Source organism: Microcebus murinus, chromosome 23 (assembly GCF_040939455.1).
Source record: "Microcebus murinus isolate Inina chromosome 23, M.murinus_Inina_mat1.0, whole genome shotgun sequence".
Classification (NCBI taxonomy): Eukaryota; Metazoa; Chordata; class Mammalia; order Primates; family Cheirogaleidae; genus Microcebus; species Microcebus murinus.
The window spans coordinates 27,614,524-27,634,817 of NC_134126.1; the positions used below are offsets into that span (position 1 = coordinate 27,614,524).

A 20,294-nucleotide genomic window follows, 5' to 3' on the forward strand; every position below is an offset into this window, starting at 1 on the left:
GTGCCCAGCGCCCGGCACACCCGCGCTGCCCGCACGTGCTAGGAGGGGAAGGGCGGCTCGGGACTTGCGCCAGCCGCCAGGACACCGGCCTGCGCCGCCCGCTGGAAACCCTGGCCCTTCCTGGCTCCCCTCTGCCTTCGGCTCTGGGGGCCGGGGTGGTGCTGATGTCGCAGCCTCTTCACCTGCCCTCACGTGTCCTCCCCTCACTGCGCCGCCTGCCCTGCCAACCCTGCCCCGGCCTGGCGGTCCGCGCACCCAGGGCTTCAGGGATTAATCTGTGATACTGAGACATGTCCTAGTTGGTCATTAAGAGCTCTGAGTCTTTTTCGGGTGTATTCCCTAACTGTTCCACCAATGCCCAGGGCCAGGGGACATTTGATTTCCTGTATCCCCCAAATGGCCTGGCAAGATGTGTTATCCTGAGTACAGCTGGCATGGGGTTGCATTTGGGGGTACCTTCTGGCCTCACTGCTGGGCTTCAGCTACTTGGAGGATTCTGGGAGGAGCCACAGGAGAGGCAGGATGGTTTAGTGGTTAGAGTTCCGGCACTGGACTACTTAGGCACAAATCTGGATCTGCCGCTTACTACTGTGTGACCCGGGGAACATTACCTGGCCCCCTCTGTGCCTCCGTGTCCTCGCCGTCAAATGGACACGATCACAGAGACAACCTCATATAGTTGCTGTGAGGATTTAGCCTACACGTGTAAAGCACTTAAAACGATGCCTGACAGCCAGGCGCGGTGGCTCACGCCTGTAATCCTGGCACTCTGGGAGGCCGAGGCGGGTGGATTGCTCAAGGTCAGGAGTTCGAAACCACCCTGAGCAAGAGCGAGACCCCGTCTCTACTATAAATAGAAAGAAATTAATTGGCCAACTAATATATATAGAAAAAATCAGCCGGGCATGGTGGCGCATGCCTGTAGTCCCAGCTACTTGGAAGGCTGAGGCAGGAGGATTGCTTGAGCCCAGGAGTTTGAGGTTGCTGTGAGCCAGGCTGACGCCACGGCACTCACTCTAGCCTGGGCAACAAGGTGAGACTCTGTCTCAAAAAAAAAAAAAAAAAACCGATGCCTGACACACATAAGGCCCGATGATTAACCGTCACTCTCACATGTCATGCTCGCAAAGGGTTGTCACCCAGACAACCTTGAAATAAGAGTTCCGCACGTTGTGACGAGAGTAACAGAGAAAGCTCCAAGCAGGACCCAGGGAACCTGAGTCCTCAGTGCTGTCCCTACGTAGCTGTGTGACTGGGAACAAATCCTTAATCCCTCTGGGCTTCAAGTTCCAACCTAGGAACCTCTCAGGGATCTGTGACAAACTGTCGTCTTATGTTCCAATGGGAGCCATCAATTGCCACATAGTTCCTAAACACATGGTTCCTAGATTTCAGCATATATGAGAATCACTTGGGGAGATAAAAAAAAAAAAAAAAAAAAAAAGCAGGCTCAAGGGTTCTATCTCCAAAGATTCAGGAGACAGTAGGTCTGAGGCGGGGTCCCTGAAACTCCCTTTTCAAAGAGTGATTCTGATGCAGGTGGCCGGGGCCACCCTGTGAGAAACACCAAAGCCTGCAGACGCTGCGGAGAGACCAAAGAGGTGCTGGGTAAGGAAAAGCATCTGTCCTCAAGCAGCCCCCAGTGTAGCTGGGGGAGGCAGGACCAGTCCCAGAGGCAGAGGAAGGAGAGGCACAAGGTCAAAGAGACAGAGGTCATGCCCTTCTCCAAGAAGATATGAGCAGAGCTTCAGAGGTGGCTGGTGCAGAGAGGGTGGAAGGAGGAACTCTCGTGGCAGGGACAACCAACTGCTGACCACGACCTGCCTCCTGGTCCGCCGGGGCTCACAGCTGTACTTCATTTCCCAGCCTCCCCTGAGGCGAGGCATGGCCACGTGACGGAGGCCCGGCCAATGGCACGGGGCGGAAGAAACACACCATTTCCGGGCCTGGCCCACAAAACTCTCCCATGTGTTATCCTGAGCCCACACCTGCCAATTTTACTTTACGTAAAGTGGGAAATAAACCTCTTAATAGATTCGATGACTGAAAATCAGGGGCTGCTTGTTGTAATTCAGTCCATCCTGATTGTACAGGACACAAGAGAGAAGACAAAGCAACTGAACCCAACCAGCACTTAGCGCCTGCTTTCCTAACCAGGTACTTGGTCTTGCAGTGGACCCCAGGGAGATGCGATTTCTGATCTTACAGGGCTGCCAGACCAGAGGAGGCAACGGGCAGTGAAGTCCCCAGGGGTGGGGGACAGATGACATTCCTAAGGGGAAGGCCAGTATGCAGAATCTTCTGGGTTTGGCTTGGGCTGTGCGAGCTTTGAGATAACACATAAAAAACAGTGAAATGGTCCAATGGTTCTGAAGATTCTTGTTTTATCTTTATTGCTCAACTTTGGAGCTAACTTATTGTTAGTATTCTTTTCTCTCATGTGAAGGTGGTGAGCAGCAGGTGCCTCGCCCGAGGCCTGGGTGTGCCCACTGCTAGCACAGAGAGGATTTCCCCGGCTCTTCCCAGGACTGTCAGGGTTGGCTGGTGTCCCTGGAGGAGCGCAGAGGCCCTGTCCAGGGAGGAGGCAGCTGGCCAGGCCGGCAGAGATGGAACAAGTGCCAGAACGGAATAGGCAGTTGTCTGCTGTCCTGAGCTCCAAGACTCCCCTCCTCTCTGCATTTTCCTTAAAGAAATTCAATGGTGTCAGTGTAGACCTGAGAAGGCCTTGGGGCCTGGGGACATGGGAGGGTGCTTAAGGAAAACATTTAACCATAAATATTGTCAGCCTTCTGTTCTTCATATCCACAAAGGAAAACACACAGGAGCGAAAATCTGCAGCAGGAGGATAGATTTTTATCTCTTAAAATCTTTCAATTTTAGCATAAACAGGGAGAAGAACTTTTACTTTTTTTGTTTGCTTTTCTTTTTATTGACCTGGCGTTCTATGATGATGAGGGAAGAACTTTTCTTTTTTTTGTTTTTGTTTTTTCAGGTCTCAGAGTGATTCTAGAGCTAAAGTAGTAATAATCAACTTTTTAGATTCAGAATCCATGCCAACTCATCATCGACCAGTTTTAAATGATTAAAGTATTAAGATCACAGGGACTTCCTTCCCGCCAGTGTGAGACGTAGGGCCAGCGTAACCTTGCCTTACGGAACAGAGGGGTGTAAGGACCTTACTCAGCCTGCGGTCGTTTGAGTCTTTCCGTTTTGTAAAAGGCTCTGAGAGGACCAAGCCTACAGTCTGTCCTGGGTCACCCACTGAGTAAAACAGAAAGACCAAGAAGAAGAGCACTTGACAAGGAGTCCAAGCGGGGCGTTAGTCCTGGCTCCACTGGGCCACGTGCATGGCCTGGCGAAGTCCTTCCACCTCTCTGGGCCTCAGTTTCTCCACCGATAAAGTGAGCTGCTCTGACGTTCTGCAAGAAGCAGGTTTTATGTGTCCTCAGTGTGCTCAGCCCAGGGCTCTCCAGCGGCCTGGGGTCCCGGAGCCCGTCGAACGTGCAGGGAGAGCCCAGCGTCCCTGCCCAGATGTCAAAACCCTAAATGGCCACCACCTGCAGGCATCTGCGAAATTAACAGGAATGGAAGCTGGCCCCAGATAGGAGTAAAGGAGCAAATGGCAGGGATGGCCAGAGGGCCTGGCCTCGCTTTACAGTCCCCAGCCCTACAACCACCGAACCCTGTTGGTTGAGAGACTAAAGCGGAACATTCTCTGGGCCAGGAGGCAAGAGATGTAGGTTCTAATCCTGGGTTCACCATAAGCTTGCCCCGTGACCTTGGCTAGGTCCCCCTACCTCTCTAGATGCCAGCGTCTTGGACCGGGGCGACTGTGTGCCTTACTGAGCCCACCCAAGTCTGCACCGCCCGAGCACCCAGGCCGGCTCTCTCCCCAGGCCCACGTGGACACGCGTGACCCAGGGAAACCCAATCTGACGGTGCCCAGCCAAGCAGGAAAGCCCCGGGACAGTACCGCCTCAGCCTCCTGAAACTTCGTGGTGTGACTCAACACCAGGTCCCCCGCCCCTCTCAAATGCGACACATGGCCCCAGGAGGCCGCCATTTTCTCAAAGGAGACATCAAGCTGGGGCCTGGCCCCCTTTGCCCCTTGCTGTTCCCCTGACCTTCAGGTGCCTCCTCTGTGAGATGGGGACGCCTGCCCCACGCCTCCCGCCTCCCACCAAAGGGGACTGGAGAGAGGTCTCGGGGACTCCTTGGAGACAGGCTGGTGACAAGTCCCAGGAGGTGGCACGGGAACAGCAGCGCGTGCGACTTCCCCGAACCTGCGTTCAGCCAGAACACTGAGCAGCAGACACAGGTTGTTCTGACAAGGCTATTTATAGACGCCGGCGCAGCCTTCCCCAACGGGGGCCTCGGTCTCTCGGCGACCAGGAAACATATACACTCCTTTCCTTGGAGACAGGAAAGAGAATTTCTCTTAGGAGCTCAGACGTGATCGCTCTTTGGGTGGGAGAAAAACATTGTTCGGGTCGGAGTGAGGCTGGGATATGACAGATCTCTTTGAAACCCTTTCCAGAAATGACTGCATGGAAGAAGCGAAGGCTAAAAAAATGGTATTAAAGGGGAAAGAAATGAAAGACTGAAACCTTTGGAGGAAGCGTCCCAGACCCTCAGCCAGCCACACACCCTGCTGGCAGCCTGTCTTCCCAGCCAGTGGGCCCACGCCGGGCCTGCCCACCAGCCCTGCCCCTCCCTGGAGAGTTCTGTGCTGAAGGCCAGCTTGGAGCTGGGGGACACTGTCCTTATGCCATAGTTGGGCAGAGCTCAGGGATAAGGGGGTTGGTGGCCACCTCCACTTCCTTCTCTGAAGCATTTATCCCTTAATGCCCTGACCCTGGTTCAACAAAATCAGTTTTTTTAGAAAGGATTCTGGCCTTCTAGGGGGTGCTAGACTCTGGGAAAATGAGGCAGGGATATATACAGAGGCCTCAAGATACGCAATGGATTCAGGATACAAAATAAAGAAAGAGTTTCTGTGGACAGCAAACTAAAGATGTATTTTCAGGAGTGACACTAGGAAGGAGAATTTGGGGGAAGAATGGGGAAGGCTGCTTAGGCCATGGAACAAGTCATTCCCCCAGCACCAACCCCATCCCAGTGTATTTTCTTGTAGGCTATTTCTATCTCTTCCAAGAAATATCAGAAACAGCTATCTTTTTTCTTTTTTTTTTTGAGACCGAGTCTTGCTCTGTTGCCTGGGCCAGAGTGCCGTGGCGTCAGCATGGCTCATAGCAACCTCAAACTCTTGGGCTCACGAGATCCTCCTGCCTCAGCCTCCCGAGTAGCTGGGACTACAGGCATGAGCCACCATGCCCGGCTAATTTTTTTTTCTATATATTTTAAGTTGGCCAATTAATTTCTGTCTATTTTTTTTTTTTTTTTAGTAGAGATGGGGTCTAGCTCTTGCTCAGGCTGGTTTCGAACTCCTGACCTCCAGTGATCCTCCTGCCTCGGCCTCCCAGAGTGCTAGGATTACAGGCATGAGCCACCATGCCTGGCCTAGAAACTGATCTTTTTCAATTGCCAAGTAAAAGAAACCCCAGCTCTGCAGTGCCCCTTCTTCACCCAGTTATGCAAAAATCTCACCCTCTGAGGCTTACAGCCTCACTGGCAGCTGAGAGGCAAGCACAGCAGCTAAACCTTGTTTTAAAAACAGGAACCATTTCCTTCCCAGGCAGCAACCAAACTCTCGAGCAACAGTTCCAAACCTCAGCTGCATATCAGAATCACCTGGGGAGCTTCTCAAAACCCTGATGCCCAGGCCAATTAAATAAGACTCCCTGGGTGGGGGACCCAGGTATCATCAGTATTTTCTCAAGCTCCGGCGATCCCAGTGTGTGGCTAAGATTGACACCCGCTGGTCTGAAGACCCAGATAGCAGGCAGGCCTGTGGGGGAGGGGCAGGCCACACCAAGAGGCAAGAACCCCAAGAGAGGGTGGGACACCACCCCTCTGCAGCAAAGGGTGTTCTGCATGAGCCCCACTTAAAGCCAGAGAAGGGGACACCTGTCCCTTTTCCCCTCATCTTCCAGAACATTCCCCCACCCCCAGCCACATCAGGGGGTGCCCCAGAAAGCAGATGCTGGTTCCAGGGGCCTGTTTTAGGTGATTCCTTCAGACAAAATCACAACCTCTCCTTCATTCAGTTCCTGGGCGTCCTCCCACAACTGGAAGGTCCAGTGCATCTGCCTGACTCTGGGACCCAGCAAATGCAGGGCCTACAGGCAAGATGAATTATTAAGGAAGGAGGCCTCAGAGTCAGGCCTGGGGATGTTTTGGGTTAATTCTAGTTTGGAGTAGGACTACTGAATTAATGATGATCCTGCCACACACCTGTGACATTTAACAGCTCACTTCTGACTATAAACAGTCCGGTCTAGGTAACCTCTCTGAGGACCAGGCTTGGAGTCCTCTCATCTAAACAACAAAGCAAATAAACAAAAATAGCTTTACCCCCACTCCTTCCAAGATACCCGCAGATCTGTGGCCCTGCAGCCAGCTGGGAAAGTGCCCAGGGCGCCCAGGCTTGCTGGGTGTCTAGAATCTGACACCTTTGGGAAATACATACAGTCCCATCAGAGAACACACACAAGCCCTTTAGGTTACCCAAACCAGGAATTTAAAACAGTAGCATGACAGCAGCCTAGGAGAGACATTTTAGTTTGCTTCTGAAAACACCCCGGACTTCTGCAAAGTTGCCGGACTACGTTTTAAGATGGTTTCTGGCCCCTTCCAATACGGAAGTCTCAACCTAAGAATGTTTATCCTACTTAGGGACGACTGCATGTCATCCACCTTCCATCTAGAACTTCTAAAGGAGGATTTGGGGGAAAAAATGAGACAGAGCAGTGTGGCCCGGTCACCTGCTCAGGTACAGGTGAGCATGCAGCCAAGTGCAGTCCCTGAGCCCAGTGCAGTCCCCAAATCCTAGCGAGCCATTTTGAAGAGGACTAGGGTAGGAGGGCTGACCCGAGATTGGTCTGCTCAGCCAGCAAGTTCAAGAGCGCTCTCCAAGGGCAACTGCCCCACCAGTCTCCTGACAACAAGGCTTAGCGTGTGTGGGGGAGCCAGGTTTCCCTTCTAGACCACAGGAGTTATTCCCCCACCCGAAAGGCTCTTGTATTCCTTTATCCTGTTTACCTTTGGAGCATGTTTGCTCTGCGCGTTCCTGAAAAAGGTGGTCTTGGCAGTGAAGAAGCAATCTTCCAGCTCCTCATCCAGGCTGCAGTACCCACTGCTCATGCTGCTGTCCACGGTCATCTAGTCCGGAGCCCCGGCCCGAGGCCGCCAGGGCATGGGAGGGGGCCGGGCTCGGGATGCAGGACGCGGCAGAGGGAGGTGGGGACCCCTCCCGGGGCTCGCCGTGGCGTCAGCCCCCAGCCCCGCCGGGAGCTAGGCGGCTGGGAGGCCGGGCACAGCCGGCGTTTCCTCCGCAGTGGCTGGGGCTCGGGCAGAGCAACCTGTCCCCGTCCCTGCACCGCCGCCCGCACTGCCCGGGGCGGCCCTGGGCGCCCGGCTCCACTGGCGCTCCGCTCCCCGCCTCGCAGGGCCTCTGCGGTTTCATCTGCCCGGCGCCGGCTCCCTCCCTCCGCCCCGCGTGCACAGCGCCACCGCCACACCTCCCCCGCCTCCTGCCTTTCCTGCCCCTCCAGCGGTGGCAGGCAGTGCAGTTCTGAAGCCACTTCCTCTGCAAGGTTCCTCAAGGCGGGCTGGGCCGTCACTGCGCACTCCCCCGCCTCCCCACCCACCTGGGTGCCACACGACCAACCAACCGACTGTGGACCCAGGGCACCGCAGGTCAGATTAGGGATGCCGCGAAGGAATGGGCCAGGATGGATCTGGGGGCGCGGATGGAATTCATTCCTTGTGTTCCTTCTTCAAAGAGCCCATTCTCATCACCTATGGTGACCCGGGTTCACGCAGCAGACAGTGGGGTAAGGTCAACGCCATCCACCCCCCCTTCTCCCCATGCACCGCCTAGGCCCACCCCACCCCCAGCCCCCATTGGCTGAGTGGGGGAGCCAGGCAGTCAGAGTGGCTGGAGAGGTAACCGGAGAAGAAGAAAATCAGTATCTGGCCTGCCTGGGAAGCAGCACTATTTGAACTTGGAAAAGCCAGAAGAAACTGCAGGCAACCCACAAGCACATGCAAATCACATGCAAAGTTATGGCTACCTGGAGAGAGAGCTGCTTTCCCGCCCACAGAAGCAGGCCCTGGGGCTTCTCAGGATACCAAAGGAGCCTGCAGGCACCACCCGGGATATCTGTGCCTTTTCCTGACAATCTGGCCAACAGGGGTCTTTGCCAGATCCTGTGTTCCTAACATCAAGGATGGCTCATTTGCATCTCTCCATCCTGGCCCTGTCTAGGGCGAATCCCTTCCAAACAATTAGGGCGACAGCCCACAACTTCTCAGACCACAGTCTGTACCGTAGTAGCTACAGCTACCGCTGTTTGTGCCCCTGTATATGCCAGGTGATTTGCATGCAGCCTGTCATTTAGCTTCCCCCACAGCCTTGAGATAGAGACTATTTATGGATGAGGAAACTAAGGCTCAGAGTCACACAAGTAGGACATGTGTGGTGGGACTCAGCCCCCGGTCTGTGTGACTCCAGGGCCCATGCTCTTAGTCACTGCGATATACAGTCGCTTGGCAGAGATGAGACTATTTTGGTGGCCACCCTGTCGTCTTTAAATGCAGCAGGGCCCGGAGTCGTAGGAAAAGCCTTCAGAGCCTGCCACCATGCTGGCGGAGTCTGGGGGTTTGTGGACCCCGAGGGGGGGGGGCACTCTGGACGGTGGCCCGGAGCAGCTATCAGGACGCTGCCAGTCGGTGTGACTTTTCCTGCGGTTCCGAGACAACCCAGTCCTGGGGGAGCACACACGCACGCTGGGTGGGGGACAAGACTTAGCCCCCAGACACCAAGCTGCCAACTCCATTTTTCAGCTCTGGTTACTTTTATGAGGAACCCTCTTCCTCCCCCACCTTTGCCAAATCTGTCAGTGCTCAGGAGGGTTTCAAACTGCAGCCCAGTTTGGCTCCATCCTCCCACACAGTCTTTTTCCCAGAAGCCTGCAAGGGCCTGGCAGGCGCAAACAGGAGAGAGCTGAGAGCCGGCGCCCCAGCGGGCTGGCCGCCCCCGGCTCAGGAGAACTGTCAATACCAGTAGCCGCTTCCTCTGGCAGGAAGATACTACGTGGAGGTAGACAGCGGGTGAGGACCAGGTGTTTGTGGGGCGAGATCTCGATCTCACCTTAATGCGGTTGAAGACAGGTTCTGGCTTTGCCTGGAGCAACCTTTCCTTCAAATGGGTATTTCTGAGGCTGTTTGGAGGAGTTTCCCCCATAGAGGGGGTTCTCTGTGTCTTTGGGCCATCAATAGCACTCCACTTCCTTTTTCCAGCAGCTAAGAACCATAATTTCTCTTTTTTTTTGAGATAGAGTCTCACTCTGTTGCCAGGGCTAGAGTGCCGTGGCATCAGCCTAACTCACAGCAACCTCAAACCCTGGGCTCAAGCGATCCTCCTGCCTCAGCCTCCCGAGTAGCTGGGACTACAGGCATGCGCCACCGTGCCCGACTAATTTTTTCTATATATTTTTAGTTGGCCAATTACTTTCTTTCTATTTTTAGTAGAGACGGGGGTCTCGCTCTTGCTCAGGCTGGTTTCGAACTCCTGACCTCGAGTGATCTTCCCGCCTCAGCTTCCCAGAATGCTAGGATTACAGGCGTGAGCCACCACACCCGGCCCACACTTTTCTTTATAAAAAGAAGCTCCTTACTCAGTGGGAAGATAATTAGGATAAAACAGGCCCCAGATTCTCTGCGGCCACACTGTGCCCCTGGTGTCACGTGGGGAGCTCTGCAATGCAACGGCAGCGCGACACATTCAAAACGTGTGATCTTAAACTACGGCCAATAACAACTCCTTCAAACACCAAGCCAAGGTACCCCAGGAGCCAGCACGCATCCCTCCTTGTGAGCAACTCACGAGATGCCAAACCTGGGTAGGAAAGCTCTTGGGATACTGTGTTCTTGTAGGGTGCCGCTCTGCCATTCCCAACCATATGCAAATATGGTGTCTGATTAGGGCTTTTCAAATCCTTTTTCACATCCGTTACTTCACGGAGGCTCCCCTACAACCTTGAGAGCAGACATTATGCCCATTTTATAGAAGGGGAAACTGAGGGAAGTAGCTTGTTCCACCACAGCTCTTTACTTTCAAAGCCTCTTGACTTCTAGCTAACATCCGTTTCCCTGCCCTACCCCAGGGACCCTAGGACGGGAAGAAGTATGCAACGATCATATGTGATATGCCAAGCTGGCCAGCCTGCAGGAAGTAAAATCCAGACTGAAGCCCCAAGGTCTCAAAGGGAGGAAGACAGGACTCTCCTTAGCATCTAACGACCCTGTCGGAAACCTCTTCCCTATGAATAATCGATAGTAGCGATAACTTGGCCATGGTAAGGGGGAGGGGGCGTGGAAGAGCCTGAGCAACAGCCTTTTAAGCCTCTGAGAGGGGACTGCACAAAGGATGGGAACTGGCTGCTCCTGTCTCTGGACCCAGGAAGAGGGGGCTGGGCCTAAAGCTCAGCATCCAGAGCCCTAGGTCCATGGCGCCGTGCTGGGGCTCAGAAAGCTTCACTGCAGTGATGAATGGGCCACTTTCATGACTTGAAGTGTCAGATGATGAAAGACGTTATTTTAAGCTTTCTTCCTTTCTCAAGTGCAACCCTGTCACGTGGCCAGACCCCCTTGTGGGATCTACCCCGTGGTTCTGCATGTTCTAGAAAGGCTGTGGTACAAGACTGGAAGTCGGGAGCTGGTATTCCAGTCCCAGCTGCAACTCCAGCTTGATAGGGCATCTTCAGCAACTTTGGACTTCAGGCTTCCTCATCGGCTCAACTGAAGGGTGTAAGGGGTGGAGATCAGACGTAGGGCCTCATGGCCTACCAACATACTCTGAGACTGAAAACCGGGGTGAGGTGCCACCCCACTGCTGAAATGTATTTTGCAATCATTATTAGCTCGTCTGAGCAGACACCGTACTACTGACACCAACGTGCATCATGTCAATTAATCCCCACGGCAAACCTAGGAGGAAGCTATGTTTATCATCACTATTTTGCAGAGAGGAAAGGGAGGTTCGGACAGGTTAAGTAACCTCACATAGTCACACATGCTACTTGAGGGAGCGGAATATCACCCCAGGTAGGTCTGACTCCAGATCCCACGTCCTTGAACTCCACACTCCATGGCCTCGTGGTCTACCCCTGGGGTTGCTCTCTTACTAACCACACTGCCTGAAATTATAGCCCATTGCAAACAAGTCAGGAGCCTCTTTCTCAGCCTGTCTGTGCCCCTTCCCTTCAGCTCACTGGGGTCTTCTCTTCTCCCCCTGTATGCCCCTGCTCTCCCCGGGGGTCAGTTTCACCAATGCCAATGGTATCAACCACACCTGGAAGACTCAGGGCTTATAATTCTCTCTCTTGGCCGGGTGCCGTGGCTCACACCTGTAATCCTAGCACTCTGGAAGGCCGAGGTGGGCGGATTGCTCAAGGTCAGGAGTTCAAAACCAGCCTGAGCAAGAGCAAGACCCCGGCTCTACTATAAATAGAAAGAAATTAATTGGCCAACTAATATATAGAGAAAAAAATTAGCTGGGCCTGGTGGCGCATGCCTGTAGTCCCAGCTACTCGGGAGACTGAGGCAGGAGGATCGCTTGAGCCCAGGAGTTTGAGGTTGCTGTGAGCTAGGCTGACGCCACGGCACTCACTCTAGCCTGGGCAGCAAAGCGAGACTCTGTCTCAAAAAAAAAAAAAAAGAGAGAGAGAATTCTCTTTCTCCCAGCCATCTCCAGACGGGTACCTGCAACAGCTCCCCGAGCACCAGCCCTCCCCACTGGGGCGTCAGTCTCAATGCGTCCAAAATGGAGCTCACTATTCCCTGCCTCACCCTCCACCTGCTCCTCCTCCCCCTTCATGATTTCCCATCTCGCTGACGGCACTGACCTAGATTGTTGCAAAGCCTTCCAGGAGTTCCCTTTGTTCCCACCTCCGCCTCCTCCAAACTCCACACCCCCTTGTCGCCAAAGTTACCCTTCTAAGATCAACATCTAATCCCGTCCCCTATCATAAATCCTTCTACTCAGGTTTCAACTGATAATTATTGAATAATTACTGTGTATCAGGTTCTAGTTGCTTATTTTTTCATTCATTCATTTAACAGATATTTACTGGGCGCCTTCTGCATGGCAGGCACCAGACTGGGTGTTCCAGTTCAAGCACGAGTAAGACGCAGTCCCTGCCTTCTCGCAATGTATCGTCTATAGGACAACGACATTCAATAAGAAGGTCTATTCAAGTCCCCGGGCTCTTACACATGTCGTCATCTCACTTAATCCTCACATTCCTGCAAGAGGGCGTTTTACAGATGAGTAAGCTGAGGATCAGATTGGCTAATGTGCCCAAGCAAGTAACTGGTAGGAGCAGATTTCAAACGCAGAACCCCTGTGTCTCAGTTTCAGTTGTAATTGTCCCTCCTCCATCGAGTCCCAGTGCCTGTTCCAAACTCTCCAGCCGGTCCTCCAAGGCCCTTCGGGAGGCGTGCCCGGCCAACCGCTCACTCCCAGCACCAGCCACAACCCAGCATCCCTTGTTACAGCCGTGCAAAATTCGATTTGCGTTCCCAGAAACCATCCTGCCCTCTTGTGGTGTTGCTCTTGCTGTTTTCTCTGCCTGTCAAGATCCTCCTCCTATGTAACCCCCAATCCCCCCCGCCCAGCCACCCCCTCCTTCCTGACATGTGTTCCCCAATAACCACACTTCCCACACCTTCTGTGCGACTCTCGGAGGCACCGCTTCCCAGACGTCCTAGCTGGGTTGAGTCGTAAGAATGCCGCCCACCATCCCGAGGGCAGCGCTGCCTGGCGTTAAGTTGGCTGTGTACAGCAAAGAGCTCAGTTTCCCCCCAGACGACTTCCTACCGCAAGAGGTAAGTGGCTGCCCAGCATTTAGGATCTCAGGAGTGCTGGCCCACACCACGCTTCTGCCAGGCTGCCAGGCTAACAGCTTTGACAGGCCACGATGCTTACAAAGACTGAAGACAGGTAAACCACCCCAGTGGTCCAGAACAAGAGGCAGAGACCCTTCAAGAGCTCATGATTCTGCCTCCTAATTGCCTCCTCCCTTAGCGGGGACAGAGAATGGCCAAAGATGTTCCTGATCAGCAACCCTCTCCCTCACCTGCCCCTCTCCAGAAAGGGCCAATCCTCCCACGCCCAGGGCAGCGTGGCCAGCAGTGGGAGACGTGAGCAAGACCTAGCGAGGAGGGTCTTGTTGCCCCCAACCCCAGACCTCAGGGCTGAGCTGGCCCAGCCACCGGTCATCTCAGGCAATCCATTGCTTCCAGAACAGAGGCGCGGGTGGGGCTGAGGAGCACAGAGCAATGTCTCAGGGCTTAAGGATCTCTAGAGAAATAAGTCCTCGAGCTCTGTGATCGCTCCTTGGAGGCAGGACCTCAGGGGCCTCCTTGTTGGGAAGCGTTTCCACTCTGCCTGATCAGAAGAAGAAGTGGGTGCCAGTTGGTCCAGCCTGGGCTGGTCGGATAGGCCTTGGGGCGGCTCCCGGGAGGGATGGCTGTCTATCCAGTGCAGGAGAATCACTGACAGCTTTGGCCGGCACTTCCGGCTTGGGGAGCGTGGCCGGGAATCTGGAAGGAGCGGTGGAGGGAGCTGCCCCAGATGTCGCCAGAGTGGGGCGGAAGGAGTGGGAGAACTGGCTCCTTCCTTCCGCACTTGTCGGGGGGCTGGCACTCCTCTGGCTGCCGATGGAATCCTCTGAGAGAGGCAATCAGTGCCTTATCAAGGGAAAGAGTCTGGAGAGAAATCAGTGCCCAATTTTAGACTCGGAAGCCAAGGAAATATGACTGAGAGACTAGGCAGGGTCTAGTGTGTTCTGCTCCCCAACCCACCCAATCTGCCAGGAGAGATTAAATCTGAGACCCTGGTCTCTGACTTACGTGACATTCATGCCATGCCAGCGGGAGGTGGTGAGCCTCCTCTTATTTGTGGCAGATGACAGAGTATGCTCTCGATGTCAGTTGGTTGCTAGATTGTAAAGGTATTAAGCTATCGAAAGCCAGGTTATAGAGCTGAGGACACTGCCCTCACTCCAAGATGGGTTGCTTCCCCCAAATCAGAAAGGGGCTGTCAGCAGCCGTAAGGACTGGGTACCAGGGTGCGTGTGCTGATTGCACAGGGGACGACAGAAATTCCTTTTTTGGAAAGTGTTACCATATTTTGGACTGTGAGAGCAGCCATGCTTCACATCCTTAGCTGGCTTGAGGATGATGTGTTTGCAGCACCGTCCTGCCAGGCTGCAGGCTCTCAGAAGCACGGTGGGGCATGGGGAACTAACAGGTACACACCACACGCTAGTCCTATTGTGTATATTCCTTGTGCAGGGTGCTGGGGGCACAACAAGATATATAAAGTCCATGTTCCATGGAGCTTACAAGTACTTTTATACAGTTGCCACGACAACCACACTGGTGTCCCCATTTAATAAGTAAGAGAGGTTACACATAATACTTTCCCAGGGTCACAAAGACAATTAAGTGAGAGAGCCAGGATTTTGAATGCAGGACAAATTCCTAAAGCCCAAGTTCAAAATCAAATGAAACCTGGGTGTGGTGGCTCACGCCTGTAATCCTAGCACTCTGGGAGGACAAGTTGGGTGGATCGCTCAAGGTCAGCAGTTCGAGACCAGCCTGAGCAAGAGCAAGACCTTGTCTCTACTGGAAATAGAAATAAATTAATTGGGCAACTAAAAATATGTAGAAAAAATTAGCCGGGCATGGTGGCACATGCCTGTAGTCCCAGCTACTCAGGAGGCTGAGGCAAGAGGATTGCTTGAGCCCAGGAGTTTGAGGTTGCTGTGAGCTAGGCTGATGCCAAGGCATTCTAGCCGGGGCAACAAAGTGAGACTCTGACTTAAAATAAAAAAAAATCAAATGAAACCAAGGACTTACTGAGCACCTATTGTATGCAAGGCTCAGTGCACTGTGAGGAAGACTAAATGCTCTGCCCTCAAGGCACTGACCTAACTCACAACGGTGGGTATCAAATGCATTAATATGTATAAATTGCTTAGAACAGTGCCTGGGACTGCTGCTTCTGGGAAAGGTGGAGTAACAGGGTTCAGATATTCCCTCCTGATTAAAACAATCAAAAAAAATGGACAAAACTTATGAAACAATGGTTTTTAAGATACCAGATATCAGGCAATACGGGATGCAATCCCTAGAGACAGGCGGCAAATGAGATGATCCCATTGATCACCCCCAGCACACTGCCTTGAGGGTTTCCAGGCTGTGGTGCAGAGAGGAAACTGAGACGGAGCCTAGAAAACTTCCTGGAGTTGAGGAGATGCTGCTGAGAGTCTGGGAAGACCAAGGCAGCTGGAGTCCACAGGACATAGTGATTGAATGGAGACAGCTGCAGAGAGAGAGAGATCTGCAGGAGGCCCTCCCCGAAGTAGTCAGCCGATCCATGCATGCATGTGAGGAAGTGGCCCATGGCTAGAGAAAGAACCACCTAAAAGGAGTAGAGGTGGCAGTATCTTGCCCCAGGAAAAGTGCCTGTTCCCATAAGCCAGACTAAAAACCTCACGATTCATCAGACATCGGGTAGAATACACAGAGTCATACCTTAGTGAGTGGGAAATAATTAACCCCGAGCACTGCTTCAATCCTACCTAGCAAATCTTAAATGCAAGACCCAAAAGGATCAAACCATTTCCGAGCAACTTAACTGAGCCCCCAGAAAAAAGCTCAAGAATATTTATAGGAATGTGAAAATATTCAGCACCCAACAAGGTGAAATGTGCAATGTCTAGTATCCAATAAAAAAATTATCAAACATGCAAAGAGGCAGAAAACCATGACCCTTAATCAGGAGAAAAATAAATCAACTGAGAATCAATCCATAACTGACACAGATATTAGAATTAGCAAAGACTCTAAAAGCTATTATAAGTGTATGATACTTACTCAAAAAGCGAAGTAGAGACATGGGAGATATAAAAAATACCCAAATCAAACTTCTAGAGATGAAATTGACAATGTCACAAATTGAATTGAGATTAATAACAGTAGATGACATTCATTGAGGGATCCTTGTATTCTGTCTACTTGTTTCATTTATTATTGAGAAAGAGGTGTTGAAATCTCCAAGTATAATTATGGATTTGCCTATTTTTTCTTTACAGTTCTCTATTCCTGTATTTTGAAGCTCCATTATTAGGTGCATAAACTTTTAGGATTATTATGTCCTCTTGATTAACTGACCAGTTTATCATCATGAAATAATTTTCTTTATCCCTGTAAACATTCTTTGCTCTGAAATCTACTTTGCCTGATACTTATACCCACTGCAGCTTTCTTTTGACTACCATTAGCATGGTATTTCCTTTATCCATTCTTCTATTTTTAGGCTATTTGTGTCTTTTTTTTTTTTTTTTTTTTTTTTTGAGACAGAGTCTCGCTTTGTTGTCCAGGCTAGAGTGAGTGCCGTGGCGTCAGCCTAGCTCACAGCAACCTCAAACTCCTGGGCTCGAGTGATCCTCCTGCCTCAGCCTCCCGAGTAGCTGAGACTACAGGCATGCGCCACCATGCCCGGCTAATTTTTTTTTTATATATATATCAGTTGGCCAATTAATTTCTTTCTATTTATAGTAGAGACGGGGTCTCGCTCTTGCTCAGGCTGGTTTTGAACTCCTGACCTTGAGCAATCCGCCCGCCTCGGCCTCCCAAGAGCTAGGATTACAGGCGTGAGCCACAGCGCCCGGCCTATTTGTGTCTTTATATCTAAAGGTTATTTCTTTTTTTTTTTTTTTTTTTGAGACAGAGTCTCGCTTTCTTGCCCAGGCTAGAGTGAGTGCCATGGCGTCAGCCTTGCTCACAGCAACCTCAGACTCCTGGGCTCAAGCCATCCTCCTGCCTCAGCCTCCCGAGTAGCTGGGACTACAGGCACGAGCCACCATGCCCGGCTGATTTTTATATTATATATATTAGTTGGCCAATTAATTTCTTTCTACTTTTTTTTTTTTTTTATGGTAGAGACAGGGTCTCGCTCAGGCTGGTTTTGAACTCCTGACCTTGAGCAATCCGCCTGCCTCGGCCTCCCAGAGTGCTAGGATTACAGGCGTGAGCCACCGCGCCCGGCCTAAAGGTTATTTCTTAAAGGCAGCAAATAGTCAGATCTTGTTTTTTTATAAATCCAATCTGATCCTCTCTACCCTTTAATTGGAGTATTTAGATCATTTGCATTTAATGCAATTGTTGATATAGCTTGGTTTTAAGTCTATCATCTTGCTATTTGTTTTCTATTTGCATTCTATCTGTTCTTGGTTCCCTTTTTCCTTTTTTTCTGCCTTCTTTTGGATTAATTGCATATATTCTATAATTCCATTTTATCCCATTTGTTGCCACGGGCTTTAATCCTTTGTTTTGCTATTTTAGTGGCTGTCTTAGACTTTACAGTATACAGATGCTCTTCAACTCACGACGGGATTGCATCCCAATAAACCCACTGTAAGTTGAAAATATCATAAGTGGAAAATGTATTTAATGCACCTAATCTACTGACCATGACAGCTTAGCCTAGCCTACCCTAAACATGCTCAGAACACTTACATTCGCCTACAGTTGGGCAAAATCATCTAACACAAAACCTATTATATAACAAAGTATTGAACATCTCATGTAATTTATTGGATGCTGTACTAAAAGTATGGTTTCTACCGAATGCATATCTCCTCCGCAACATTGTAAAGTCAAACAATCCTAAGTAGGACCATCGAAAGCCAGGGACCGTCTGTGTGTCTCTATCTTATCACAGTCTACCTGTCAAGTGACATTGTACCACTTCACGTGTAGTATTAAAAACCTTGCAATTCAATCTGATAAACACTTATTGAAACTTTCAGAAGAGACCCAGGATCCTGGGGTCCCTCAAGACTCAGCGTTTGGGGGGGACCCTAGGACCTCCAGCAGGGACACCCCCCACCCCACCCCCGCCCCAGCCCGGTTCCTCCCTTCCCTTCGCTTCCCTCCTTGCTCCCTGGCTCCCCCGTGTGGTAGTCCCGGGTTCAACAGGAGGCGGCCGGGCCGCGGGACAGGGCGGGGCGGGCCGCGGGCGCTTCCCCTTCCGAAGGGCCTGGAAGGGCAGAGCCGCGGGTAATGGAGACAGCGCTGTGTCTGCGGGAGGGAGCTCAGGGCCAGGAGCCAGGAAACTCGGAACTCGACGCCAGCTGAGTCACCACTCTGCTGCTGCAGGGGCTGAGGGCTGATTCAGGCAGGGGCCCTGCTTGGCGTGGCAGCGGCCAGGTCCCCATTTGGGGGTGTGCGGGGCAGGACCTGCGGGGCTAATCCGCGGGTGAAGGGGACCAGAGTCCTCTACAGAGTGCAACAGTGACTTGGGCCTCAATGTTAGCAGGGGATAACTGCAAGTCTCAGCACAAAGTGCCGGCCCAAGCCAAAGTCAGTGTCCTGGCTTTATATCCAGGACAGAAACCCAACTTCCTGGGATTTTCAGGAGTTGGCAGGGCTAGACCATGGAGGGTTTCTGATCCAGATTTAGACGCATTCTGAGGGCAACAAGAAGCCACTGATGGTTTTCATCACCGGAGTGACATGATAAAAAATGCCCAGTAAGGCTGTCAGGGGGGCCAGAGGTGGCCCAGGACTGTTACCCAGTTTTGTCCACACAGCACGTCTCACTGGGGCCACACGACCGCCCCGCGCACCCTCCCACTGCTCGGAGGAGAACCTGAGGCCCCAGACACTGGAAAGGCAAGTAATTCATCTACACAGTCCAGATTGGAACCTAGCTCTTCAGTCCCCCAGGCCAAGCCTCTCCCTTTTCTTTAAGAGAACATTTATTGCCCTTTCAAAATAATATATTAGGAACATAGGGAAGCATTTGGCCATTCAAACAGCACAGAGGCAAACAGCAAAAGTTGAGGACCTCGCTCCATCTCGGTCCATTTCCACCCGCTGCGGAGGTAAAGTCTCTTTCAGTAGATAGCTGGGCACCAGCCAGGCCCCTGCCCTGCATTTACACACACATGTATACAGACGTACACAATACAAACAGCCTGGTCACATGCGTACTGCGGGCAGGCTTGTTTTCACTTGTACTCTTCCTTATCCCTGAATACGGACCTCCTTTGGAAGGGCACCTTGGTACCAGTAGGGATGGCTGGAGTTTCCTTCCCAGCATCTCTTTAAGCTCCCTCCACGGCTCCTACTGCCCCCGAGGCACTCCGTGGACCCTGTACCCTGGGAGTCCAAGCACCAGATGACCAAAGACAGTAGCCTCTGACAGGCAGCGTCTCCCACAAATGACACCCAAAGAACCTGGCTTAGTAAGTATTTGTGGAATGCATTTAAGGCAGTCCTTAGGCACACCGATTTTAGAGATCAAGTATTAATTTATTGTGCGCCAGGGAAAAAAATCCTAAGTACATCAAACCAGTGGTTCAAGGATATTTGACAATTTCCTTTAATATAAGTTTTATTTAAGTTTAATAAAATGAGTCTATTTAAAGAGGCATATTAAGTAAATGATGGCACAGGTGGAGCATGGATATGGCAGAACCCTAAGTGTGGAAGGTGCCTGATGAGGTCTGAGAACTGCAGTGGGGAGGGGCTGGCTTCTGCAGAGGGGGGAGTGCCTGAGAGCCTGGTGTCCCAGGTTGCTGCTCAGGGTCTCTGGAGGGCCAGGAGGAGGGGGGAGGAGCTCTGGCCTGTTGGATGTGGGAGGATCTGAGCGCTGGCCACAGGGGAGTTGAGTGGAAGGGGGAGTGCTTATGATTCAGTTTTGCAATCTGTGCATTCCAAGCACCAAAGGCCAGAAGGACACAGCTGCCAGGGTTCCCCTGGGTCGCCGTGGGTTATAATGAGAGTCTACAGTAGTGGGCAAGGACGAAGGCTTCCCTGAGGATCGGCTTCCCCATAGGCAATGAAAGAACTGGGCCAAACCCTCAGAGGTCTCACTTGATGTCAAGCAGTACACTGGGAATCCACTGAGGGTTTTTTCATCCCAGAGGTGACATGATAAGAGCACCTTTAAGAGGACTGGAAGTCTAAATCCTTCAGGGCATGCCCCTAAAGAAAGGAACTGCAGCTGTTTTGGTAACTGATTGGGTCTTCAACCGACAGCAATGATGTTCTCTAGCAAAGAGGCTTAAACTGAAGAAGGGGGTGGGCTTGAA

The 20,294-nt window shown here is 51.9% G+C and overlaps 1 protein-coding gene and 1 non-coding gene across 3 annotated transcripts in view; both read right to left on the reverse strand.

Annotated features, from left to right (window-relative positions):
- Positions 1 to 20,294, reverse strand: part of RASSF5 (Ras association domain family member 5) — a 66,830-nt gene that overhangs the window by 19,418 nt on the left and 27,118 nt on the right. Inside the window, exon 1 of one of the 2 annotated variants that reach the window (XM_012760433.3) lies at positions 7,162 to 7,608. The exons of the other annotated variant lie outside the window; for it this stretch is intronic. Coding sequence (XP_012615887.1) covers positions 7,162 to 7,281 — 120 coding nt within the window. The 5' untranslated portion in view covers positions 7,282 to 7,608. Of the gene's footprint in view, positions 1 to 7,161; positions 7,609 to 20,294 lie in introns of those variants that run through there. 2 annotated transcript variants of the gene reach the window in all.
- LOC142864031 (small nucleolar RNA SNORD45) lies at positions 2,990 to 3,070 on the reverse strand. Its single transcript, XR_012914627.1, has one exon. It is a non-coding gene; the product is annotated as a small nucleolar RNA SNORD45 (small nucleolar RNA).